The sequence below is a fragment of the Falco biarmicus genome, chromosome 3 (genome assembly GCF_023638135.1).
Source record: "Falco biarmicus isolate bFalBia1 chromosome 3, bFalBia1.pri, whole genome shotgun sequence".
In the NCBI taxonomy this organism is placed as follows: Eukaryota; Metazoa; Chordata; class Aves; order Falconiformes; family Falconidae; genus Falco; species Falco biarmicus.
The window spans coordinates 117,561,585-117,587,425 of NC_079290.1; the positions used below are offsets into that span (position 1 = coordinate 117,561,585).

The 25,841-nt window shown below is 46.0% G+C and overlaps 1 protein-coding gene across 1 annotated transcript in view; it reads right to left on the reverse strand.

Moving 5' to 3' along the window:
* CSMD2 (CUB and Sushi multiple domains 2) overlaps positions 1 to 25,841 on the reverse strand; it is a 305,956-nt gene that overhangs the window by 170,304 nt on the left and 109,811 nt on the right. The window contains exon 6 of the mRNA XM_056332990.1: positions 1,317 to 1,429. Within this exon, the coding sequence (XP_056188965.1) occupies positions 1,317 to 1,429 (113 nt within the window). The remainder of the gene's footprint in view (positions 1 to 1,316; positions 1,430 to 25,841) is intronic.

Here is a 25,841-nt window from a genome sequence, read left to right on the forward strand (position 1 = left end):
CTCGACAGAGGTCCAGCTTCAATGCCATTTCAAGAGCACATTTTTAAGTTGATCTTTGAAACACTCAAAACACAAAAGCACAGTTCATTATATCGAACAAAACAGCTTCCAAAGAGTGTGCTAGATTAGAACCCCCTGACATTTATCTAATCAGAGGAAATTATAACATTAATCTGTACTTTTCTATTTAAGAAAAAAGGATGATTCAGACAGGTGTTTTAATAGAAAGCAGCAATCATGACAGCAAAGGAAAATGTCGTATCAAAAAGCCATCAGCTGCGTGCAGTCATTTGTGTTACCCCGGAAAAACAAAGGGGGCTTTTTTCTTATAATTTGAAGTCATTTATATGTTAAAGGAAAGCAAGGGAAGTTAAGTTACAATGGTGATTCACGGAGCCCACATGGAGGCCAGGAGAGCACAGCTCGGGCTAAAGGAACAGGGAACAAACGAACGGGGCGAGTTTGTAGATCTATCCAAGGAAACTCAGCTCCCTCTCTCTTCGTTCCTGTTAGTCCAGGGCTACGGCACCCTCCTCACCACAGCCATCCTCCTTGCTTTTGAGGGGAGCTCTGCAGCACGCCGACACAAACCTGGAGGGCGGGCGAGGAACTGGGTGCCATCCCTGCCCCTTCCCCGCTTTGTTTTCCCTCTCCCTGATCCTGCCTCCAGCGCCACTGCCTGAAGCAATGCAACTCCCCTGCGCCCACAAAGTCCTTCCAAGTTCTTCAGCATCCCCGAGAGGACAGCTCTGAGGAACCCGCCCTGGCGAGTGTTCGGCCCCAACAGGACGCACCGAATGGGTCACCGGGGCTGCCCGCACACCGTGGAGCACCACAGCATCCCAACTCCTCTGCCGGAGCATCTCCTCTCCCTCAACAGCATCTTAAGGACCCCAAACTGAAATCCACCCTTCCAGGGATGCCCGGTGAACCCGGAGCGGTTTACACCTCATTCAAAACAGACTCAGTTACCTCTCGCTTCAGCGGGGTGTAACGGCAGCGCAATCTCTGTGAGACCCTAAGACCACCCTCGGCCCGGGGGCACCCTGCCTGTATCCCCACATCCCACACGCTGCCAGCAGCGGGTACAGGAACCGCTCCTAAGGAAGCACACAGTGCAAATGAATCTCCCTGTGGTACTCCCAACAGCAGTTCTGCACATGGCAACGCTTAGAGACCCCGCTGGAAAAATTGATGTTAACAGGATACAGAAGGGGATCATGCAGGAAGTTAACTGTAGGTTCCTCGGGGGGAAAAAAAAATAAAATTGGCTAAACACACACTGTGAATAGCGAGACAGGCCAGTGAGCGTTTACCTTGATACTGGGCACTGAATCCCTTCTGCCTGTGGTTGCCATCTGATGTGAAGTGAAGCCGCAGCCAGTTTTTACTGCTGATAACCGGGGCAGGCAAATTCATCCCAGTAAACCTGCAAGAAACCAACCAGTAACAGCCAAACGTTAGTATGATTGTAAATGATACCCCAAATACCTCCTCCTACAGGAACACAGGAAATCCTGAGCGAGTACCGCAGGCCCCAGGGATGCATCCCTGCACCCCGCGGATGCTCCTGTGCCTGCGCTCCCTGCCTTGCCTTCCCATCCAACGGTTACACGGTTGTTAATTCCCGGCGTTTCCAGTCCTTCCTCCTCAGGCAAAGGATACATATGGGGGGCTGAGCTGGAGGCTCACCAGACAAACGGGATGGGCCCAGCTGGACAGCCTGGAGGCTCCAGCCCTCTCCTACCTCGCCAAGAACGTGTGGAAGGTACAGAACGGCTCCGAGCTAGAGAAGCGCTACGTGTTTCCCCAGAGTAACAGCGCCTCACGGTTCCGTCACCTTTTGTATCTCATTAGTATCATGCAGAAATGACAAAATCATCTCAGGGGACACGCTACAGCCAAGGTATGCAAGATGAGCTTGAGTCTCAAGCTTATTCAGTTCCCATCTTCATATTTGGTTAACCCAGTTTAAAAAAAAAAAAATAATGTTTGTTTTAACTGACAAAGAGAAAGCATTGCAAGAACGATTTTTTTACTGGGAATAGCCAGCAAGAAGCAATTATTTATGATCCATCCCAACCTGCAGAAGATTACAGCCATCAAACATGAGGTGGAAAGCTCCACAGCCCATTAGTAGTCCTTCAGCAACTGTTTCCTTCATACCTCTTTATACACTTTTTTTATTATTTTTTTAAATATTATGCTGTTTGCTTTATTAAACTCCCGATCATAATTCTTGGCTGAGTTGTCACATGCCAGGTCTCAGTCTGGAACAATGTTTACTTAAGTCACAGCCCTCTTGAACTGAGGTATATAATGGAAACATTAACCGTGGTAGGGAGAACAACACTACCATGACAAAAGCTATTACGGAATCCTATTATTGTTAATGAAAGCCCATTTACATTTTTAATCATGGACTGTCACTTATTTAAAAATTACTGGCATTCCAATACCTATGCTTTTTTACGTGAAGGTAAAAGGATCCTGGAAATCTATCCCATTCAAAAGGCTACTTCAGATTTTATTACTACACATTTTCAACAGCAGAATCGATAGCCCAGAAAATATTATAAAAGCCCTCTGCTCCACTAACACCTCCAAAGGTGAATTTACCTCTTTCCAAGGCATGCGGCAGGGAGCCAGGATGGTGCTTGGCAGCACATTTATTAATGGTAGAGGAACTGCAATGTAATCCTGCTCTACTAGTTAATGAAATAGCAGGGATGATTGCGCTGCATAACTAATCCATCTCTGCCACCTACAGTACAGCCTTTAAACCTGGTGTTATCCTGTGGCTGAATTCTGCATAATTACAAAGCATGATGAAAACATTCTTTACGCTATAAAACTGTTTAAGACTGCTCCTGATCATTTCTCTATTGATTATTTTCATCTCAATCTTGCAGACCCTTTTGAAATACAAGGTGTAATAAAAATGGGTTCTGTAGGGCGTTGTGCCATCCTTGGATAACTCAAAGACAGCAGAACCAAATTAATTTGAAACTTTTTCAAATAACTGAGTTGAAACAAACATATCTGGGGCTGATGGCAAACATGGGATGCCTCAAACCAATTCTGAGAAAGTTACTATGGCTGGTTGTTATGACAACGTGTTTAAACTTAATACTCTTACCCCCAAAGGCTGTTTTATTATTTGTTCTGAATCAATAGTCAAACTTCTCATAAATAATCTTCAGGTATGCAGAGCCAAATTTTACTTTCATAACTGTGGAGAGCCAAGTAATTCAATCGCCTGATATAAAAACTAGAGAACAATAAAATTAACCTGCCTGAATGAGGTAGAATTTCACTCTTCTGTCCCCCCACCCTATTTTTTAATATGCACATACTTTGGAGGAGCGGATTCACTAGCCTGCAGACTAGCAATCTACTTACACATATGTTTTAGGGATGCGAGTAGCCTGCTATTAACTTCCAAGGATCCCACAACATGAAGTGCTAGAATTTCACCAACCGAGTGCATTAACACTTCGAAAATCAATTAGACAAATGAATGGCTTGCACCCTCCTGCTACCTTTGCAACAGCACAAATAACTACTGAAGGCAAAAGCAAGAGGAGAGAAAAATAATCAATCACAACCATAGTGCTTCGTACCCACTTCACACTGCTATAAAAAAAATACAGAAGATTTAGGGTGAAGGAAAATGGTTCCCTGAATTTCCTGCATGTAAATTTTCATCAGCACCATATGTCATTTGCTTAAGACATTGACAGCTTCTTGAAAGGACTAAATCAGCCAAGAAATCACTATCAGGTCCTCATTTCCATACACACCACCGCTCAAACTCTCAGCACACAAAAAGACTCTATTCTCGAGGGTTCCAGCCTAACAGACTCCCTCTTCTCCCTTTTATCTCCCTGTTCTCTCATTTTGGAAGTCAAGCAGCTCCCTGTTAACGCCAGGTTATTTGGAATGAGTTTAGAGCCCAGGTCCTGCCGGCCAGCAGCAGCCGGCTCGGATTTTTGGATGGAAGGAACAGCTAAAACACGATGGCAGAGCACGAAGGTGCTTCCCTCGCCGCCCCAGCGCCTTCACCGAGCGGCAGGAATCCTGGTGGGATCACTGGGACAAGCACGTGGAAATGCACTGGGCAACAGGCGGAAGCATGGATTTTGGAAGTGGATTTTTTTTTAAAAAAAAGAAAATGATTCCTGTTAATAGAATAGAATTAGTTGCAGAACACAAAGGTCTTTTTGATTAGCTTAATTGCTTGCGGAGATATGATTTCAGGCTCTGTACAGGCACTGAGCCCCGAGCCCCCACGTATACTCCCAAGGAAGGAAAACTCCATATGATGGAAATATAAAATGTAATGTGTGAATGGTACTGCTCCCCCCAGCCGCACAGCAGTTGTAAACCTCCACGTGTGGAGCACTGAGTGGAGAAAAAGCCAAACCGCTGCAGGAGGGAACATGCTAGAAGGCACAGGCTTTCATTCCAAATTCCTGCACCTTGGCAGGGTCCAGCCAGCTGGCAAGCCACCCTCCCCAACCAGGGACAGAGCATCCCAGTCTTCCAGCGCACCCCCCCCACTGCCACCACTGCCTCTGCTGGTGGGCGATGCCAGGACCAAGGTTCCTTCCCACCGGATGGGTCAGGGGCAAAAAATATTCTGATGGATAAGGAATACCGTGGCTCAAGCGAGGCATTTAATGCAAATCATCAACGCTCACCTGCAGATAACCACTAGCTTTTCCCCATAAGGCTCCCACAGGTTTCAAATAATCGTTAGGAAGCATTAATAGTTAATTGATAATGGAATATTTAATTACAGATAAACACAGTTGAACTGAAGCAGCTGCATGGTCTTTGAATGCAAATGCCCTGGCTGCTCTTGATGAATCTCCAATGAAATGGGAAAGATGCTCAGCAGGCGAGAGTCGAGAGCAATCGCAAACGCCAGAGGAACATCTCAAGTCTCCTGCAGGAGCCACCACGGCTCGTCTGCACGCAGGGATAACGCCGGGCAGCACCAATTAGCACCGCTAAACCCACGGGCAGAGCGACAGCAGCCCAAGACAAAAAGGCCGGCGGCAAAGGCTGCGACAAGCTCCTGGGGAGGATGCTGACTGCACCGTGACACGGAGTACGCAACGGTGGCGCTGCCAACTTCTCAAGGTCACATTATTTTTCTTTATAAACCCAGCGCTGCTGCGCTGGCTTCGAGAAAAAGGAGGAGCCACCTTACAGAGACTTGGAAATGCACAGAGCTAATTAAAAGAAGCTGGAACGCCTTTCCACATTCCCCAGCACACTTTTGTACTACATTATGTGCTCGGAATTCTCAGCACCCACCATTAGCCCAATAAGAGATTGAATTTCTAATAGTCCAGTGAGTCATGTAAATAAAAGCCCTTCTCTTCTGGACCTCTGCCACTGTATTTTTCAGTATTCCAGGCTTTTCCTTCTTTTTCCCCACTTTTTTTTAAAAAAATAAATCTATCAGCAATTTGAAAAACTTACCAAGCCTTTGTAATGTCCATTTCCCTCCCTCCCCCCCCGCTTTCTTGCTGCCATCACCAGGAGATATGAATCACTTTATTAAATATTCAACTTCCTGAATACGGCAACATGTTAACTGAAATCTAAGGCTTTGGAATGACTAAGTAGCAATGTAAGAACTATTTTTTAAGTAAAATCAATAACCATTACTCACTGATGGGAATTTGGTACCCATTTTACATTAAGCATTTTTTTAATCCTGGAATCACTTGTGAAAGAGATGTAACCGTGCTTCCACTCAAAAATCATTCCTGCAGCCGTGCCTTTCTGAGTCTGGAGCATCTGGAGAGGATGCTGAGGCCAGCAAGGCTGGGAAGGATCAGGCTCTTTGCTCTGTCTCCCCGCCTGGTGACTGGGGATTGGGAGAACATCCTTCCTCCGAAAGTTGTTTCAGCCCGGCCCCGCAAGGACCATGTTTCAGGATGCTCTGGCTTGTGCTCTAGCCATGAGAAGACCCTGAAAGCAAAACTGACCCTTCAAAGCACACCAAACACTTTGCACAAGGACAAGAACCCCTGAGAAGGTGCCTAACTTCAGACTCTGTAAGATATTGAATGACTTTGATCAAGTTTCAAGTGTCTTCAACACCAATGTCAAGCAACCAGCGCGCAGAAATCAGCGCTGGGACAACGGGAACTTTTGTAATTGCTTGAAACCTCGGGAAAACTCTATGGTAGGGAGGATTTAAAAAAACAGTATTTTTTTTTTCTTGATGTCTAAGCCTGCCTTCTCTTCTCCTGCAATTTAAGCTCATCCTATGCACAGCGGAGAGAGAAGAGATTTTAGTTTTTTACATCGCGGTCCTCTGATAGAGAGACACTGGGCGCTTTGAGGACAGCAGGCTCCCAGCTCCCCACCGCCGCTGGTGAACGCTCCACATCAACAGCTTTGAACGTGAACGACCAGTTTCATCTCTGAATGAAGAGGGGAAAAAAAATATAAACACCGCACTCAGCCTGCTGTGGGGGCAGCTGGGTCACCCCACCGCTGAACGAGGTCAGCGGGACAGATTGTACGTACGTTTGGGATGAGGATTCAAGTCCCACGTGTTTGTTGTAGCTGCGTGGCACGGAGGACTATGTCAGAAGAGACCCAACATACCAAGAAGACAAGAATTCCCGTGATTGCAAGTTTTAGAAGAGCCAGGGAGGGAGGTTTTTGGATTTTGGAATGAGGGGTCTTCCTGCCGCGGGCTGAGCCCCGGTGCCCTGCGCCCAGTTCTCCTGCCACTGTACCAGGCACTGGATGTATTTACCTTCCTGATCACCTGCACTTCCAGCAAAACAAACCAACCCACCCAAGAAAACAAAACCACGCCGATACTCGGCCGTAACCCCCACCACACTCCTCCAGCAGCTCCCTCCTCCAGCCCACGCCACCTGCTCAGCCAGCAACCCCTGCAGCACCAGCAGAATCACAAAATTCCACTTCCCCCCAAAAAAACCAGTCTTTTCCTTTGCCAGCATGGCTCTGAACCCTCACCCCAGCCCCCAGCCCGGCACGCCGTCTGCAAGGCTAGATGGCCTGTGAAAAATACCTCTCAAGCAACAGATTTTATCCCAAATACTTCCCAATATTGTTTTTAAACCAGAGCATTAAGGCATCCTTTCCTGAAGTGAAACTGAAGCCTCTGCATTACACGCAGCTCCTCCAATTCCTTTGCTGCGTAATACAGAAAGGTTAATGGTATCAAAACTCCTCTTTTGAGCAAAAGCAGTGAAGTGTGGCTTTCTCAACTATTTTCTTTATTTCTTTTCTTGCTCTTGTATTTCACATTGGATTCAGGCATTTAATATTTACGCCAGTCACTCAGCCATTCCTCCCTTGGCACAGTTAGTATTACTGTACATGGATGGCACCGATTAATCTGCATTCACGCACCATTATCTATTTACAATCCCAATTCCTGGCTTTAATTTGGTTCCACATGGAGAGGAAGAAAAGAAAAGAAAAAAAAAAAAATCAATAAAATGTCAGCAAGTGAGCTAGAAGCCGCAGAATAGTGGAAGGAGATATTTGCAGACAGAAGATCCAATTTTAACTACCCTGAAATTTGATTACCACGAATTTGAGCGCAGTACTTAAGGAACCCAGAAACAATGAGCATCTCATTGCATGGATGCTGCACAAACCGACCGTAGGAGAGTGTGGAGTCGAAGGTCACAACCAAAGGTAAGAACTGCACTTGAAATCACATTACTTCAAGTGATTTATTCTGAAATAATGGATTTAAGCACGAACTTGGAAGGCACACGTGTGTCCTGGGCTGCCCAGAGGGAGGATGTAGTCAAACACTAGCTTCAGCGAGCCCCAATAAATAAAAGACAAAGTCACTGGGGCTGCCTTTCCCCCACCACCACCCTTAACTATTCTTCTTTTGGTTCACTCTTAACACAGAACAAGCTGAGCCCCCGAAGGAGGAGGTTACAATTCCAAGGTCACACCAGTATTAGCTCAGCACAGGGAGTTACACTCTGACCTTTTCAGATTCAGCAAAGATGCGTGTTGCATTTTCCAACAGCCTCATCACTCTAGAATAAAGACTTTTATTATAGCACCTGCTCTTGCTTAGATTTTTTCAGAAGACCATGAATCCTTGATTTGCACGGGCACGTCCAAGCACAAGCACTTGCAAGAACACCGGAGCATCGCTGCGCTCTTCATGCTTTACTGGAAAGGACTCGGGATGAGCCTTGCTCCCTGCTCCGACAACACCATGCACCAGGCTGCCCACTTCCCAGCTGGGATTTCTCAGCAGCAAGTACAGGGCCACTATTTAACGCCACCTTCCTACATCCCCTCGGCACATGGCCATCTAACCACCAACCTGCTGATGACCAGTAGCATCGGCCAGTCCCTGACAGACATGGGGTCCCCCTAGAGCCTCCAACACTAACGTGGGGGAAACCATCTGATACTGCATCTTCCCACAGCACAGCTGCACCTTTTCCTGCTTTTTAACCCAAACTGAGATCTGCTTTAGTCAATATAGTGCTTAACACCACCTGACAGTCATGGTCAATAGAGATTTAAAGAGAAGAGCATGCACACCTGGTAGTAGAACAAGAAAAAAAAAAATACACAAACACCTTAAATTTCGGGCTGTGGGTGCTTGGTTTAACCAGAACTGTTCGAGGTACAGACTGATGCCAGCTCAGGCCCCAGCAGCTTTGCAGCTCTTGATGGTCTTTATTACACTGAAGCGTTCTGACTATTCAGAGATTAATTTTCCTTCCAGTACAACTAGGGGACATATTGCAGAAGCTCTTGATATCTCCGTGTATTATTATTCACTTCACCTGTATTTTTAACTTTTCATCCAAACCTCTACTCAAATTATCATGAGAGCTGTACCATTAATTCTGAACATCTTACTTGAGCATGTCTACTCTCTTAAACAAAGTATACTTAAGCACCTCTAGACCTCATTTTTCGGTCGCAGGAGACATCCCATCACAATGGACTTCTACAAGGAAAATGAATAATTAGATCAAGTTATTGTTCCTCGCTAAACGCTGCAGGGATGGAAAGAACACCCTGCATCTTAAGTCTGGTTCAGCAGCACAGTTACACAAGCCCAGGAGATGCTCAGACGCTGCAGCGGGAGAGCCGCTCCCCACGGCTCCCCACGTCTTTGCGAGCGTCAGCCTGCCGGCGTGTAAATCCCCAGGGATTCCCGACTGTGAAGCACCCTATGAAAAAAAAACCAAACAACGAAACAAACCAAAAAACCCACCAGTTTGAAATCGATGAACTTCTTGGACCAGTCAGGTTTGTGTCTTGTCATCAAACGAAGCCCGTACCCCCTTCAAGGCTCCAAAGCCCTCTCCTTTCGCTTCTTGGTTAGGAGGCTCCTCAAGACGTCAACTTTGGCTCAGGGTCGATCGCTCAGGTCTCAAAGACCCACCGTGGGGCTCACGGGCCACCCTGACCCCAAGGGCAGAGCTACATAAGTTGTTGTCTGCAAGAGAGCCAGCGTTCTCCTCCTTTTCCAAGAGGAATGACATTTCACTTAAGCGTACAAGGGATTTTAGGAACAGAAGCGTGGAGACCTTCTTGGCACATTCAGAGATGCTGTGACCCTACAAACCCCCACGAACCTGGTGACACCAGACCAGCTGACAGTTATTGGAAATGACAGAAGACGAGAGATGTGCTCAAAAATGGACCCGGTCCAGCAAAGGCCACCACCCCGACCCAGGGCTGTGGTATCCGTTCAAGAATTCCCGTGATTCCATCTCACCTCAGCCTTAGCTCCTGGGTGCAGCCCAAGGGTGAACCCCTCCCCCGATGTCACCAGGTCACAGCACTTCTGGCCCCGAGCCCTCCGCCACCTTCTCGCTCTCCCAGCGGAGCCCCACTGATCTTGTGACAACAGAATTCAGCTTTAGCTTTAAGAGCAACAAATCGCTCCCAATGCCTTCCAGTTAGCGTGGGACCTGCCTTCGCTCCTTCCAGAAGCCGCTGCTGGAAGGGAAAGCTGATTAATTTACCACTCGCAGCTTGCTTAGCCCTCCCCTAACCCCCCCCCCCCCCCCCCCCTTTTTTTTTTTGCCTTCCATCGAAAGATGAAAGTGATTCCATGCAGCTGCAAAACTTCAGTCGTTAACATCAACTTTAATTACTGCCAGCTCCCAGATAAATTTGCTGGCTTAAACCAAATTGATACCTCTTTTTTTTTTTTTCCCTTCTTCTTCCCAGGAACCTTTACACTTAAGTTCTTAATTCTTCATTTTTTAAGTGACATCTTTAAAGGAGTGTCAACCAGATCCCCAGCTGATTCGAGGCAATGCAGCTCCATCGGAGACAAAACCAGACTAATTCACACTATACAGGGGATCTGACAATCTAATTTTGCTGCTGTTTTCCCTAACCTATGAAATGTTTCAAAATTATTTTAGTCTCTCATTAGTCTGAATTCTCTTGGATCCCTATGCTAGATTAATTATGGTCACTTTAATGAAAGAAATGATTAATTAGTCCACATGCATTTCTGAAACTGTCACAATAGAGCAATTCAACAGGTAAAATGGTCACCAAGGAATTTTTATAAATTTATCTGTTACTTATGCACATATCCACGCTCTACAGAGAATTGGTTTCTCACATGTAATTGATATAGACGGAGTATTACATCCATATAGACACGTATGCAACATAGCCACACATGTTAAATGCAAAAAGAGCAAAGGGCTCACCTTGCAGGCAGATACTTTGCTTTCACAGCACTAACAGAATTTAGATTTTCACTTTCAGAGTAAAATCCTCTTCAACCCGAAGGCTGAACTTTACTTGCCACTCGCTGCAGCAACGAGCGAAATGCAGACGGTGCATAAAGGCAATGGTAAAGCACTGCAAAGCGTGACTAAAGTCATACATCGGGTTTAAACTTCAAAACTGAAGATGTCGGAATAACTCTGAAATCTTTCAGACGCCCCCCCCGGTGACAGGCTGGAGGAAAGGGGGATCCCTGTGCTCCGCCACAGGCTAAAGCGAGGGACCAAGTGCAGAACACGGGCTCGCTTCTGCACGGCAGGGCTGGGCCAGCCACATCCCAGAAGCAAGAAAAATATAAAAAACCTCCCACCCTCTGTCGCTGGGGCCCCTCCAAGGGCCAGTCACATCAAAAATTATTAAGGGGAAAAGGCTTTTCCCCCCCAAACAACACAGCTGGCCGTGGCTGGCACGGCACTGCCCACAGGTCGATCCTGCAGGTTTCTTGTGGATGGGAAAAGGAGGGACACCCCCTACCCCACTCCCCCAAAGTAAAAGGGTCCTCAAAGAGACCCACCCTCACTGCAGAGTGCTTGAATGGGTGGAACTCACCTGACGGGTGGAACTCATGCAACTGACAGCACAACTGTGTGCTTACAGCGGAGCCCCATCAGCCACGATGCGCCGGACCGAAAGAGGAGACCATGTCGCTGAAACTGGTGTGTTTTATTCCGTGAAATACCTACCCTAATGCTTTCACTACGGAAACAGTATTTGGCTGTAGTCATACCCAAAAAAAAAAAAAAAAAAGGTAACAAATATGATTATATTTATTCTATTCAGGAGAAAACAAACACTAATTCAACACAACAGAGGAATGGCTAATGCAATTGAAGCTTACTAATGCTGCATTGCAAATCCCCCAAAGAAATCTGCTACAGCTTTATTACAATTTTCTCTAAACCCTTTCTGCCTTACTATCAGTGCTACAGAGATTGTCTTTTCTCAGTGCAGTTAGATGAGTTGATAACAAGAGAGACTATATTTATTACTAGATAAATAACAACCATTGCCACCCCTGCGTGCAGAGAGATATACACTCGCGTCTTTGTCAGTCTAACAGTGCACTTAAGTTCCATTAAACTTGGACTCTTTATGGATTAGGCTGGAAAGTCCTAGGGCACACTTTCACAACACCTACCCCACAAAATTCTGCAGACTGAGTCCAAGAAGTTGAAAGACAATTTTAATTTTCTTCTAGATGGAATATTAGGAAAAATTTCTTCACTGGAAGGGTGATCAAGCATTGGAACAGGCTGCCCAGGGAGGTGGTGGGATTGCCATCCCTGGAGGTATTCCAAAACCACACAGTGTAGAGGCACGGGTTAGTGGTGGACTGGGCACTCCTGGGTTAATGGTTGGACTTTATGGTCCTGAAGGCCTTTTCCAACCTAAATGATCCTCTGAATTTCCACATCCCAGTTTCCCAGCTCACTAGGCACAGCAGTTACTTCCTTTGGGAACTGGAGCACAGTTGGGCCACCTCACCCTGGTTTTTAAAGACACAAACCTGACCGAACTGACACCCCCCACCACCCCCCTACTTTACCGTGTCACACTAAGCACGGAAGATGCTAAGCTTAAGTGACAACTGAATTGAAGCTCGGCCGTATTCAGACCAGACACAGAGGTTCACGACTGTCCTGTTTTCTCCTAGGAACTCTGTTTTAGAGCCTGGCACCATTCACAGTATGTTCTACTTGTGGATATCCTTTCGTCAAGTATTAGTTAGGCATTCAAAAGAAAAAAGGGACATATCCAAGTCTGCTCCGATATCCTATCAGGCTCTTCAAGAAACAGCATCTTTAGAAAAAGAGGTGAAGGGATGTAAAAGACCGTGACGTCTCTGAAGTCCCAAAGGATGCTTACAAGGTTTACCACCACATTCAAGATTTTAGCCACAAGTCATCTATCAGACACCACCGTGAGACATATGTCATCGGCTGGCACCAAACCAGCCCACGTGCCATCTCCGAAGACTATTTTTCTGTCTTTTTTTTTCATATATTTTTGTAGCTTCTACAGAGGCTCTTCTACAGTGTAGGGGAAAAAAATACCACAGAAACTAGGAGAAAACAAGATTTGCACACTGAACCTTACGTTACTGACAGCTCCATGAAGACACGCTAAAATTACAGCAGTCACGGCTGTGGAAATTACAACAGAATGCAAAGCAGCCTCAGGAAGAAAGGAACCAGAAACTGCAAGTTCTCCGAAGCAAAGCCTTATTTTCTGGCTTCACATTTAGCACAAAGGGATGTGCCTGCGACCAGAGTTTCTACATGAGTCTCCAACTTAACGCTGATAAGAAATAACAGCGTGCAAACGAGCCAAACGCTGGAACACGTCTTCGCAGGCACGCTGCTTCTGCCTCCCTTTTCAAGATGAAGGGAACTGACGGGCTGTGTGACAAGGTGAGGTGGTAAAGCCCCCTGAGAAAGGTGCAAGCCAGGTCTAATGGCTGCTGCCTCCAGGAAAAAGTCTGAACTAATCAAGTGATGAACGGCCCTGGGGTTCCAGCACGTCCCCAGCAGCTCCGTCCCCCGATCCTTCCCACCGGTTCCTCCAGAACTGGTCACTGATTTATGAGAGCAGCACCGTACAGCCTAGGGAACAGTACGTCCTGCCCTCCCCCGCTCCATCTCCATCAGCTCAGAAGACGTTGAAGGTTTTATATATTTTTTTTATTTTATTTTGATCATTTCGAAGCATACACGAAGCTGGAGTGATGGCAACATCCCTCCTGGCCAAAAGTTACAGCCTACACAGACTGCTTACATGGTGCTCTTTTACTGTACTGAGTTCTTGGCTCTTGCTAAGACCACGAAAAAGTGCTGCCTTGTTATAAAAAGCATATTGAAAGACGGAACTTGGTTCACAACTTCTGTACTTCTAGGTATTTACATCCAGCAACTACATTTCCCATCTTTTTAGCTCAAAACTGTTCTGTCTGCTGTCACGGTCAAGACTGTTCTCCTTTTTAACTTCCAACTGCAGCAGGGTGACACTTTTTGGTTGAAAAGACTTCAGCAGAACCATCTGCTTATTTACTCTAGATATTAATTCAGCATGAAGTCCAAAAAAGAAGAAAAGCCACATGATGGCTTTCAACCCAACCCACAGAAGCCACTTTGTCTCTAAACTCCAGCCTCAAACCTCTTCTAAATTCTTTCAGCGACGGCCACCTTCTGTCCCCTCCAGAGAGCAGCGAGTGTCATGGCACCCTGGAACACAGCACCGCTCTCAGCCCTTTCCAGCACCCAGCATCACCCACCACCCCCCAGTGCCAGCCCTCATGCTCATCCCTGGATTCCTACTCAGCCCCCAGGATTTCTTTTGCCATGATGCCCAGACCCCAGACACAACCTGACCAAGCCATGCATTGAGGCAGGATTGCCATCAGCTTCAGCAGCTTTTTGACCAGACTGTAGATTGATGTTCCAAGGGTGTTTTACAAGAGACAAAACCAAGGGTTTATCACTGCTCATGCAGAGCTGGCTGAGAACAAGCTGCAGTCTGCTCCATCATGTAAATCAGCTGCATCTCATAATTTTGAATAGCGGACCAAAGCCTGCCTCTCATTTACGCTCGGCAGCACAGGATCACATGCCAAGGCTAGAAAGTACAGAGAGCATCCCTCAGCCTCCTCCAAAGTAGCGCACAACCCTCTTCTCTCTTGAACATCTCTATCTGACAGTGATTCAACATGGTCGTTTAGCAGCCTCCTCCATTGCTTAAAAATTACCATGACAGGTATGGAATAGTTTCTTGTTCTAACCTTCAGCTACTACCAAGAGAAAGTAGTTTCCCTTCCTCCCTGGTATAGCCATGCATGTTTATATAGTGACTGTGTCTGCCTTCATCATCTTTTACATTCATCTCCATGGCAATTTTCTTTTCCAGACCTTGTTAGCCGCCTTTCTGGGAATTTATTTCCAATCTTACATTTATTCAGAACTGGCAATCCCTCCACATGCGACAGCTGCTGCAAAATTATATATATCCCATTAGCAAACAATACAACAAGTCTGAAAAACCTGTCTGTAAAGCTTGAAGAGGTTTGCTGGAAATTGGGATATATTTTTTTTCTTCTTTTAAATTAAACTCCCCAATTTCTGAATACAGACAGATTCTAGATATAAAAGGAAAAGTTTGCTCTTTATTTTTCCTTTGTGAAAAGTACTTTGGTTGATGGATGAGGTAGACTCCAGGGCACTTGCAAAGGAGCTGCTCCGTTTTGTCACATCGCCGCAGCTCTCCCACCGACCCCTTGCATATTTGCTCAACCTTTTCATTCAGGAAGAACGAGCAGAACCCTTTCCATTAAGGAAAAAAAAAAAAAGTTGCTTCCACTCTCTTTTTCCTAGGCACGCTCTTGTGCCAGAAGTAAAGGGAGCAAGAGAGGAAGAAACCTCCCGAGAACCACCCGCGGCACGAGCAGCGCACGCCGCAGTGCACAAACCAAACTTACCTGCTCCCCTCTAACAGCAGCAGTGAAGGTTTGTCCTTAGACATTAGCCTCCTGGAATGGCTTACTCAATCACAAAAATGACTTTCGTGCTGAACTTAAGCTGCCAAAACTTAAGCTTTAGAAATAATTAACTCTCTACCTGACAGTTACAAGCCCCTGCGCTCAGATGGGAAACCATGTAAAAATACCCTCCTCAATACTAGGGGAAAAAACCAAAACAAAACAAAAACAAACCAAAAAAAGAGACTAAGAATGTCCTTGAAATCAGGCAGTATAAGAAGGTCAAATGAAAACAGGTCCATTAGCAGTAACCAGTATTTCAGAGCTCAGCCTTAGCATCTTCAACACAAAGTGCGTGTGTGGCAGGCTTATTACACAATGGTGGAGTTCTGGCATCTCAGTTAACAGATGTACAAGAGCAACTTTGGTGTAAAAGATGGAATAAAGATGTGCTTGTTTTGCTGCACGCTTAAGGCAGGAGGAGAACATCCAGACAGGACAGTGCTGCGTGATGAGTTTGCGTTGTTTTCTGTCTTAAGTCTGGAAGGAATAAAGATATTCCGTACTACGGCCAACTTAAAAGGACTGGAGCTGGAAAAGAAGTGATTATCTTCATTTTCCTCCCACTGAGCCCACGGCACCTTCCTCTGGACACCAGCACGGGCACCGGGCTGTGAGATTGCCCCATCTCCCACCCCCACCGTGCGGAGCCGACAGCATCGGGGAGGCACAGGAGCTGCCAGAGGACTGCTCCCAAGTTCCCCAAATACACCATTTAATTGTCTTCAGATCATGGCCTTATCTGATGAGTATTTAACAGAAATGACTCCTGATCTTGGCCAAGCACCGTATGGTAAGCCATCACTGAGCAGAAGAACGCCGAGGCACCCACCCTGGGGTCATTTCACGCTCTCCTCTGCCCGGTCCCTGGGACCCAAGGGAAGATGCTCTCAGACAGACAAGGCTCGGTGACTTACAGGGCCAGGACTCAGCTTTTCAGCCACAAGCCCCTCGAAAGAAAACTGCAGGTCATTCAATTTGAAAACTTAATGGCAAACCAGTTCAGCAGCAGCACACCACTGTCAGGAGGAGCACACACAACGTACCTACGCCCCCGCAATAAGAGCATGCCAGAGTTACAGCAAGAACCGTGATTAACAGCAGTAGAAACTGAAAATACAACTAAATCCACACGTCACGGTGGATATAGCACCGATACGGTGAAGGCAGCACATTCCAGTAACCCCCCTTTGTCTTAGGAGAACCCCTTTTGCACCTTCCTATTAAAAGTGAAAATGCCTCCATCTCCAGCATCAACTGTTAATATTTTACGCCCACAGGGTGGTTGCAGGGGCAGTGGTAGAAAAAAAAAAACACACCTAAATTACTCTCCAAGGTCATTCAAGCAGAGTCAGTAAATGAGGCCTCCCTGAAGATTCATAAAACTGAAATATACATGTCCTGTATATTAAAACTTCAGAAAAAGAGAGAGATATCAAATATTATTAAAGCTCTGAGTGAGAGCTATAAAAGGCAGGAAATCCAGTGTTAAGTCAAACATTGGATCTCATTCAAAAGGAGCAGAACGGAGGAGAAAAAGATACAGATAAGGATTGTTTCCAACCGTGAACATGTTTACCTTATTAATTTCTGATACTCCTATCCTCTGATCAAGGTGCTTGGGATTGGGCAAAAATTAAACAAAAGCTAGGCACAGTTCCCAGAAAACTGGCCCGGGAGCACTCTATCTTCCCCAGACAGCCCATCGGTAAATCTCTCTCTCTTACACAGAAGGGGTCAGTATGTAATTACCCACGGCACCGAAAGGGGAAGCGGCCAAGGTGACACGCCAGGCTGATGGCCCAGAGCCCAGGTCCCCAAGCCCCGATCTGGTGGTTTGTTTTTTTTGGTTGTTGGTTTGTTTTGGTTTTTTTTTCCTCATGTGCAATCTGCTTAAAAGTCTAGACGTGCCTGGGGTAAGACCTTGTTCTGGAAGAGTCGTATATACACACCGATTTATTTGTTCTCATGCTTCCTGTATTTTGGATAGTATACAAAATATTTCTCTCCCCAGCTTCTTCTAGGTGCAGAACTGCATTTGCCCAGAGACGAGGGGCTGAAGAATAGATCAGTTCAGCATATGAATGCTGAACATTTCAGGAGCTCCTCACAATTTACCAATGCCCTCAACTACATCAGCCCTTTCCACTCACCTGTGACCCAGCTTGGCTCCATGTAGCATCAGGCATGAAGGCTCCTTTCACCCCAGCTCCCCTCGGCTCCCTCTTCCCTTCTCCCCCGAGCACATCAATCCTACCCTTACAAAAAGCCAGTCTTTTCCAGACCTCCTTTCTCCTCTCCAGAAGGGTAGCACTGTCACTGCTCGGCTACATTAATAAATAAAAGACAGGCAACAAAAAAGATTATCTGTGGAATCACTGAGAGGAATTTTTATGAGGGAGCAAAGATTCAGTAATGATGATGTTGAAGCAGCAGTCGTTTGTGCAGAGTGGTCCCCCTGGTAATTTCTACAGTGACTACAGAGGTATAATATATAGTATTATTGCAGGGAAATCTCTCATAATGAAGCAGATCCTTGACTTGGTTTGACGTTGTCATTTTACACCACGCTATTCAGCGAGAGACCTACGAAGTAATAAATACTTATTTTGCTGGGATGTCGGAAGCCCTGTGAGAGGTGCCAGCTACCAGTCAAGGCAAAAAAATTGTGAAGTCAGTTCCCATTTTTGCACTGAATTCCGCCTTGCTCCCATTGCCTCTGCAGAAAGAAAATGAGTTCCCTCCTTCAACCGTGCGGGATGCTCTGAGATCGCGTTCACTGATCGACTGATGCTTGAGCTTTATTGTAATCCAGCCGCCGAGACAAGAAAGCCCCTTCAGTAACGTGCAGTCAACGAAGCTAGGGAAGAAATGAGGCTCGTTTTCCCTCTTTGCTCACCCCAACACTTTCTTTCCCAATCCCACATTAACGGCTTTAGCTCCTCCTGTCAACAGCGGTGTTGTGAAAAGGCACATGCAGCATCGTGTCTATTTACTTAGCAAGCAACTGAATAATTGGAGCAGAAGAGCATAAAACAAGCCTGTTCCTATCCTTTCTGGTGAATTATTTAAAAAAATCCGTTTTCAAGGGGCTGGTGAACAAAATAGTTGGTTGTTGAGAGAATTCCTAACATTCGATCCAAGTAAATACTTGTTTCTGAGGATCAAGCGGCACATTCTCACCAGCAAAGCGAGGGCTCCAGCGTCCACCTTAACGCACCAGCACATCCAATAACTCAGTAGTAGCCACTTCAGGCATCCCCTTGGTGAAAGCTTTCAGAAAAGGAAAACAAGTTCATTTTAAATGCCACCTGCCGCCGTACTCCCACCTTTAGCCAGCAAGATACTCACAGTTTGGTTAACCCAGTCACCAGTGATGTCCGCTGCCTCCTCGGACAAGAGGCCACCCCTCACTGGGGAGCACTCCAGCCCTCACCCGGCCCTAGAAAGGACCGATTTGTCCTTCAGAAATCCCAACACACGGGGCTTTGCCGGGCACCTGCTGGTCTTGCTTTATTTTTGCTCTCCGCACATCAGCTCCACTGATAAATGGGGCATTTGTTCTCAGGACTGGCCAGCCTACGGTCGTCACACGCAACACTCCCATCTTAAGAAAGATCAAAAGTTTTACTGCTGTGCCGCATCGTTCTTGTCAAAGACGTTATGGTATTAGCTTCAAGAGGAAGAAAGGGCTGGATGCTGTTGTTGCAGTATTTATTAGCCCGAGTACTCAAAGCCATGAGCGGGTTTTGAAGAAAAAAAGAAAGTCTTGATGGACGTTGGAAAACACCGACAACCGGGTTGTTGCTGGTATCATTTTATCATGCAAATCACAGCCCTAAACCCAGATCTCAGCCCTTGAAAATTCAACGCCTGCAGAAGTTATTTGACTTGCTGAATCGGCTGTATTTAAGAAAACATTGCAAAATTATCATAAAAACCTCCATCATATGAGCAATTCCTAATACAATCTAGATGGTCCATCCCAACAGACCCCATGGCTACAGGCCGTGAGTGAATGGCAATGACACAACCTGCTGTGTCCCCACAGAATTCACATCCTCCACAGGCAAAACAAGAAAAGTAGGAATTGAATCAGCCAAGGTCACAGAAATGGTTTATAACAAGCTGTGCAGTAGCAGTGAACCAATTAAGTGACTTCTAAAATTTATGTACAGAATATACAGTACAACCATGCAACGGTCCTGTGAAAAGCATCTGATGTTTATAAAATACTGTGCTCAGTCAAGAATTTGGAGGAGGGAGAAGGATTTGTTAATTTAGGTTGTTTCATGCTGTCTGCTCAATATCAATGGATTTCGCTTGTGTCTGTTCTAGAGTTGGACAGAGAGAGTAACAGAGATTTAATTGGCATGGATCCCACAGCAGCCTCTGCCAGGAACAGCTGCTATCTGTCTGGGAGAAAAGCCATTCTTTTTCCCAGAGTCCTATAGTACCAGGATATAAAAGACTCCGGGAAAAAAAAAATAAAAGAAAAAAAGAAAAAACCACAAAACCAACAAAACCTCACAAACCTGTGTTGTGCATTCCCTACCTTACGGACTGTCTCAGGGTTATCAGGCGAGGGATGAGGCGCGGAGAGGGACCCCTGTGCGGCCCCGGGGTGTAGGATGCTCGTAGGAAGCACAGGGCTCAGCACGGGGCTCAGCACCGTGCTGCTGGCAGGGCTGCAGACCGGCACCAGCACATCCACTAAGGGCATCTGCTGCAAATCTGCCTGAGCCCAACTAACCAGCAACCACTGGTAGTAGGCAGGACACCCCGGGAAGGGGGAGCAAAGGCCAAACATCTCCACTAACGCGATTCCATACCCACTTCCCATCCCCCTCTCTTCCAGTAAAGTCCCGCCACACACCGCACGGAAAAACTTCCTGAATGGGGAAAAGCTTCACAGAACACGTGTTAAGGTTGGCTAAATGTTGCCTTAAGTCTAAATTAATTATATCATCCATACCATTATTATATTATCCATAACATAACAAATATGAAGGATAACATCCAGCACCTTGTCCCTGGGCTACAGCAAAAAACCATCCCCGCAGGGAACCCCGATGTCCGACAGCGATGGCGGGGAGGCGGCAGGGCATCGAGGAGGGAAAGATCTGCAGTGGCCACCTTCCAACGGGACTCGCCACCATCGATACAGGGGTTACTCCCCAGCATCACCCGACCGACTGGAGATCGCACGAGAGCCAACCTGCTGGAACTGCCACTTGGTAGCGTCAGATTAGGACCAGTGATCAGGGACGCCTTGAAAGATCCCGCTCGCCTGATGTCTAGATTTCCAAGGTACCACACGCAGCGCCAGCCATCCAAGCTTGCAATTCCTCCATATGCTTAAAAAGTCTCTATCTTTACTCACCCAGTCGTACAAGCACACCCTCCCATACAGGTACCCCAAGGTACCAATTTCACGAGGTACCTAGACATAAGCCCGACAGATGAAAACATCAAAGCTTTGTTTTGGTTCTGTTGCAAGTGATAATTTCTGCTCCTTTTCTAACAACAAGAATCCTAGATCTCCTCCCAGTACCCAAAGATTTCATCTGAACTCCTGAAACCAGCTGATGACAAGACCCCAACCACAGAGGTACGTTCTAGCTCTGCCCTAGAAATTCCTTGGAAGAAATCCACCCTGCATTACTGGTATTTTTTCCTTCTCTCTAGATATTATGTCTGTTCCAAAATTGATCCATTCCAGGTCTTTCACCTCTTGTTAGTTTTTCTTTTCTTAAAACAAAACCGGTATTGTGTAATGGAGCCTTGGCCAACTGTAGGTGAAAGTACTACAGAGAAGGCAATTGTTAAAAACAAAGTAAATCTGAGTGATGCTGGGGCAGAGGGGAAATATCAATATAAGAGAATAACTGGGAAACAAACCCGATTGTCAAAGTTGTTCATAAGATGTACAAACTTCAAGCAATTTCCTCTACTTGTTGGTATACATCAAACTTCGTTATGGTAACTCCATTAAAGTGCAGTTGATATATTTAATATTTGCTGTGTCACAGTTAAATTATCAATAAGTACAACCAGGAATGGATTTTTACAGCTGCAAGATTAAATTACACACCCTCGCTTTGTTCCCCTGGAGGACTCACTTTCATGAACCGAAAGACTGTAGTAAGAACAAATAACAGGTGCATTTAAAAAAAAAAAAAATCAAGGCAGGGATGGCAGCAGCATTTTGTCTGTTTTGATGATAAATATTACCAAAATATAAAATACAAACCACAGCGGGCATGAGAGGGAGGTGATCTCACTATCAAGGAAGAACAGGCAGCGTACACAACTGCTATCAAGAAATATTCCGGAGATCAGTACTCCTTGAACTTTTGTTATCTTACCCACCAGCATCTTATCTGGGGAAGCACAGCACTTCAGCTCTTCAGCATTTACATAGGCCATTTAAATAATTCCTGTAAAATAAACTGCTTATCAGTTCCACGCTATCCCTTTCCCCTCACTTACAAGACGGCTTTGCAGCCTGTCCTTTATTTTTCCCCGTATGACCCAGCGGAGCTGTACTTCACGTGAAGAGAAGCTGTGTCTCAAGCGAAGGCAGCAAAAGGCTCCTGACAAAGCACAGGCGGCGCCAGCCCACGGCTGAGCTGCCCCAGCGCCGGCAGCCACGTCATCGCGACGATAAAGCGAGCGACCGGCTTCACGTCTGAGCATGTCACCTCACCCGACGGCTTCATGTTGGCCGACGCAGAGAACGGGGGACAGTCAGGAGCATTTGCGATCCCAGTAATAACCTGACAAGATGATGTCCTCGGTGACGCCGCCAAGAGAACGCAGTAAAACGGGTATATTCCCACAAATTAACCCAGGGTAAAAAGGGGAAAGAGCTTCATAACACCGTCATCTGGGCATCAGCCAAATGTACCTATTTGGGGGACATGAATTGTTCAGTTCTCACTGAAGTCAACGCCTACATCCCAGCTGATGCCAGCCAGGCCGTGTGAAGACCCTCCTCCATTGACTCCTTGGTCGGAGCAGAGATGCAGGGGTCAGAAGATCAGGAGAGCCCTTGCTACCTTCCCCCAGGCACCCGGGGGGGGTCAATAACAATAAAACGCGGCTACAGAGCTTTCCGCCTAAAACCCAATTCTCTACGCGGTATCATGCAGTTACTCTTTAATAGCATTTTTTTTTACGGCATGGAAGAAAGAACTTAATATTGCAATTACTTCATTTAATACCATGTAATGGCTGAACAAGCTTGTCAGCTACCTGGAATAGAGAAAAGGCAAAGTATAGTATAATTGCATTAAAGTGGAAAACATGAGTAACTACTCATATTAAAAAGGACCAGAAATAAAAGGCAACATAGTGTGAATTATGGAGAAAATAAATAGTTTATGACATGCAGCTGAAGATCTGGCATCTTTTAGCAGCATCTTGAAAGCCAATTCAGCACATGAGAGACCATTCTCCTCCCAGTCACCTCTGCTTGCCAGAGGCAGGACACCAACGGGGGGGGAGGAGGGGGGCTGAAGGCACACACCGCGCAGGGCATGCGAAGGGGACACACTGGGCTCATGTACAGAGTTAGGAGGTCGGGGACGAGGCACCTGAGGAGATGCTCTGCCTGCGATGTCGTCGGAGAGGTGGTGCATTGCAGCACCAACGTCCGCTGCGAGCCCAGCACCAGCGCTTTGCATTCTGACAGTCTGGCAGCTCGAGGTCTTAAAACCCTTCAACCACCAGCACCCCGCACTTAAACAGCCGCCCCCCCCCCCCCCCAGCTGCGACGGGACCAGCCCACTCTCCTGATTTTATGGCAGGAGAAAGGACACTAAAAAAAAAAAAAAAGCAATAAAGGCTATCCCTTGGAAAAACACCTGCGATGACCCTCGGCGCTGCTGATGGCAAGCGTGCCAGCACATTTCATGGACACATTTCACGTGTTCCTGAGGGTAAGTACTCCTTGCTCCAGCTTGCAAAAGCCAGACATCAAGTCTCCCAGAGTCTGGAATTAAGGCATGATGATGATCGCTGCCGCTTTCAAAAAGAGTGGAGTGAAAGCGCTTCACCTGAACAAAAGAAGAAAAGAGCAGAAGTGGCAAGAACGGGTCCTATCCCCAGCTGCTTGGCTAACTTCTGTGCACCAGGGAAGGCAGCAATATTTGCCACCACAGAAATAGCTTCTGCATGAATATTTTGCTAGGAGGACCTATGTGCACGTCAGCTAAAAAGGGAGCCATTCCAATGAAGTCTTTGACCTTAGCTTTATACAGCCGGGAATACCTGTAGCTCCAATAAATGCAAAACGTTGACCAAAATGTCATCAGATGATGAAAGGTAAGATATCGCTTCTATTTACTTTACGACTTTTAAGATAACGTTACCTGGTTGGGACCTTTTTCTGCAATCGCAAACCAGAATGCCCAAGAAAGGCTCCAAGAGATGAAGCCTTTATATCTCCAGATTCACACGGTATAATTACAAGAGCCAACAAAGACACGCAGCGCCAAACCTCTTACTTTCTTCTGCCCTTACATAAATGGTAAGCTTTCAGCCATTACACAACTTTTCTTCTCCCTACATCATACTTTACATAGATCCTCTACACCTTAGCGCGTGTCTGATCTTTTCAGCTGAACTCTCAAAATGTCAACATTCATTTAACTTATAATTAACATCATTACGAGCAGTGACATTTTTCTCATCTTCCTGCTTTTTTTGTGTCTTGATAGTTTCTGTCAAGGGGCTGGTCAGACTTTCAGGTTTTTTTTAAAGAAACAGTAAAAAATTGTTATTTCAAATTAACAGCTAATGCATATTACAAAGATTACCACTGATGAGGCAGCAACTTTGAGCGCTGCTGGAAGCACTCCGGCAACAGGTTTACCTTTACATTAATTGCAGTTCATGTAGAGTCTTCTGCTTTGGTTAATTTTCCTGTGTTGTCTTTTACATTATTCCTTCCGGCATGAAATTTTCACGCACCATGGGAAATTGGAACCAATTTCATACCTTAATCAACACTCATTAGCTAATAGGCAGAGGTAAGGTGTTAGGTGAGCGAGCCATTTCAGTGGCTGAAGTCTGTAAGGGTTTTGTTTGGTTTTGTATTTTTTTTTCCCAATGAAAAAACATTTGTGTTACATGCAAACTTGATAACATTCTGCTTTTCACTGGAAACCTGAACAGGTCCCCAACAAAAATTTTCTCCTGCCAGGACTGACAGCAAAATCTTTTCTTCATTATTAAGCGTCTGCAGTCTCAGGACACGTTTCTACCTACTGCACTGAGTAGATAATGACACTAAGCAGGCACCTTGAAACAGCCAGAGGCCTCGTTCAGGTTCAGTTAGAAAAACGGACAAAAATCCACTTTAAGGAACAATTTCAGCATGCCTTCACATTTATGCACACAAGAAAACAAACACCCCCACCCCAACCACTCTGCAGTCTCCTGACTGCTCTGAAAACCACCGTTTTACACCAGGAGACATATAAAACACTCCGTACCGGCGTGCAGGGGTTCGTCCCCAGACTTTCCCTTAAATTATTTGAGAAATCTATGCACAAGTGCATAAGGACAGAAACACATTTACCTTGGAGATGTTTGTGATCATTAGTCAAAGCAGCTTCCACCGGATTATCCCAGTAGCCGAGCTGCAGGGAGGAGCAGCTTGGAGCAAAGTGCACTCAAAAGGGGTTTGAAGCATGAGAATCTCATTTCGTGTGCTGGCTATACTCATGTGCCGAATGCACATGCTAAAAAAACTCGACCGAGGGAATTCAGGATGAATTATTCCTTTCTGATGAGCAGAGTGAGCCAACAGAACACCCACCTGCCACTACAAGCATGACAATTGCCCTTCGAAGGAAAGGAAAACAACGCTATTGTTGAAGGCTTAAAAATCCCACCTACTTTGCAAAAACATGCTTTATACTAGCAGCATCCACAACCTCAGTGATACCCAAAGGAATTCCTGCAAGAACGGTGCCGCCTTACACCCCAACTGCTTCCCAGCCACACACCACTAAGAAGCAGCAAAACCACCAAATACCAGCTTCAAGGTGAGATGCTGAAACAAGAGCAGCGTAAGAAAGCTCCGATATTTTACCTAGGGTGAAATTATCTTTTGTTTGGAAAATGCCCTAATTAAGTCTTCTGGGTTTTTGTTTTGGTTTTTGGTGTTTGTTTGGGGTTTTTTTGTTTGGTTGGTTGGTTTTTGGTTTGGTTTTGGGTTTTTTTTTCCAAGCTACATGACACCCTTTTGGTGCACCTTTATGTCCTCCCCCCGAGCCCCTTCAGCCTGCTGACCCGCAGGCACTGCCCAGGACCGTAGGGATGCTCACAACCAGGAGGAAGGCAAGAACTGCCCATCAGGAACGCAACAACCAGGAAGCTTCCATGTCCCAGGGCCCTGAAAGAAATTTATCCTGAAATAAAAAGTGAGGTTGCTAACAGAGATAGAGCAGAGCTTTTAGGTAAACGCTGTCAGGTGAAAATAAAGACTGGAAGC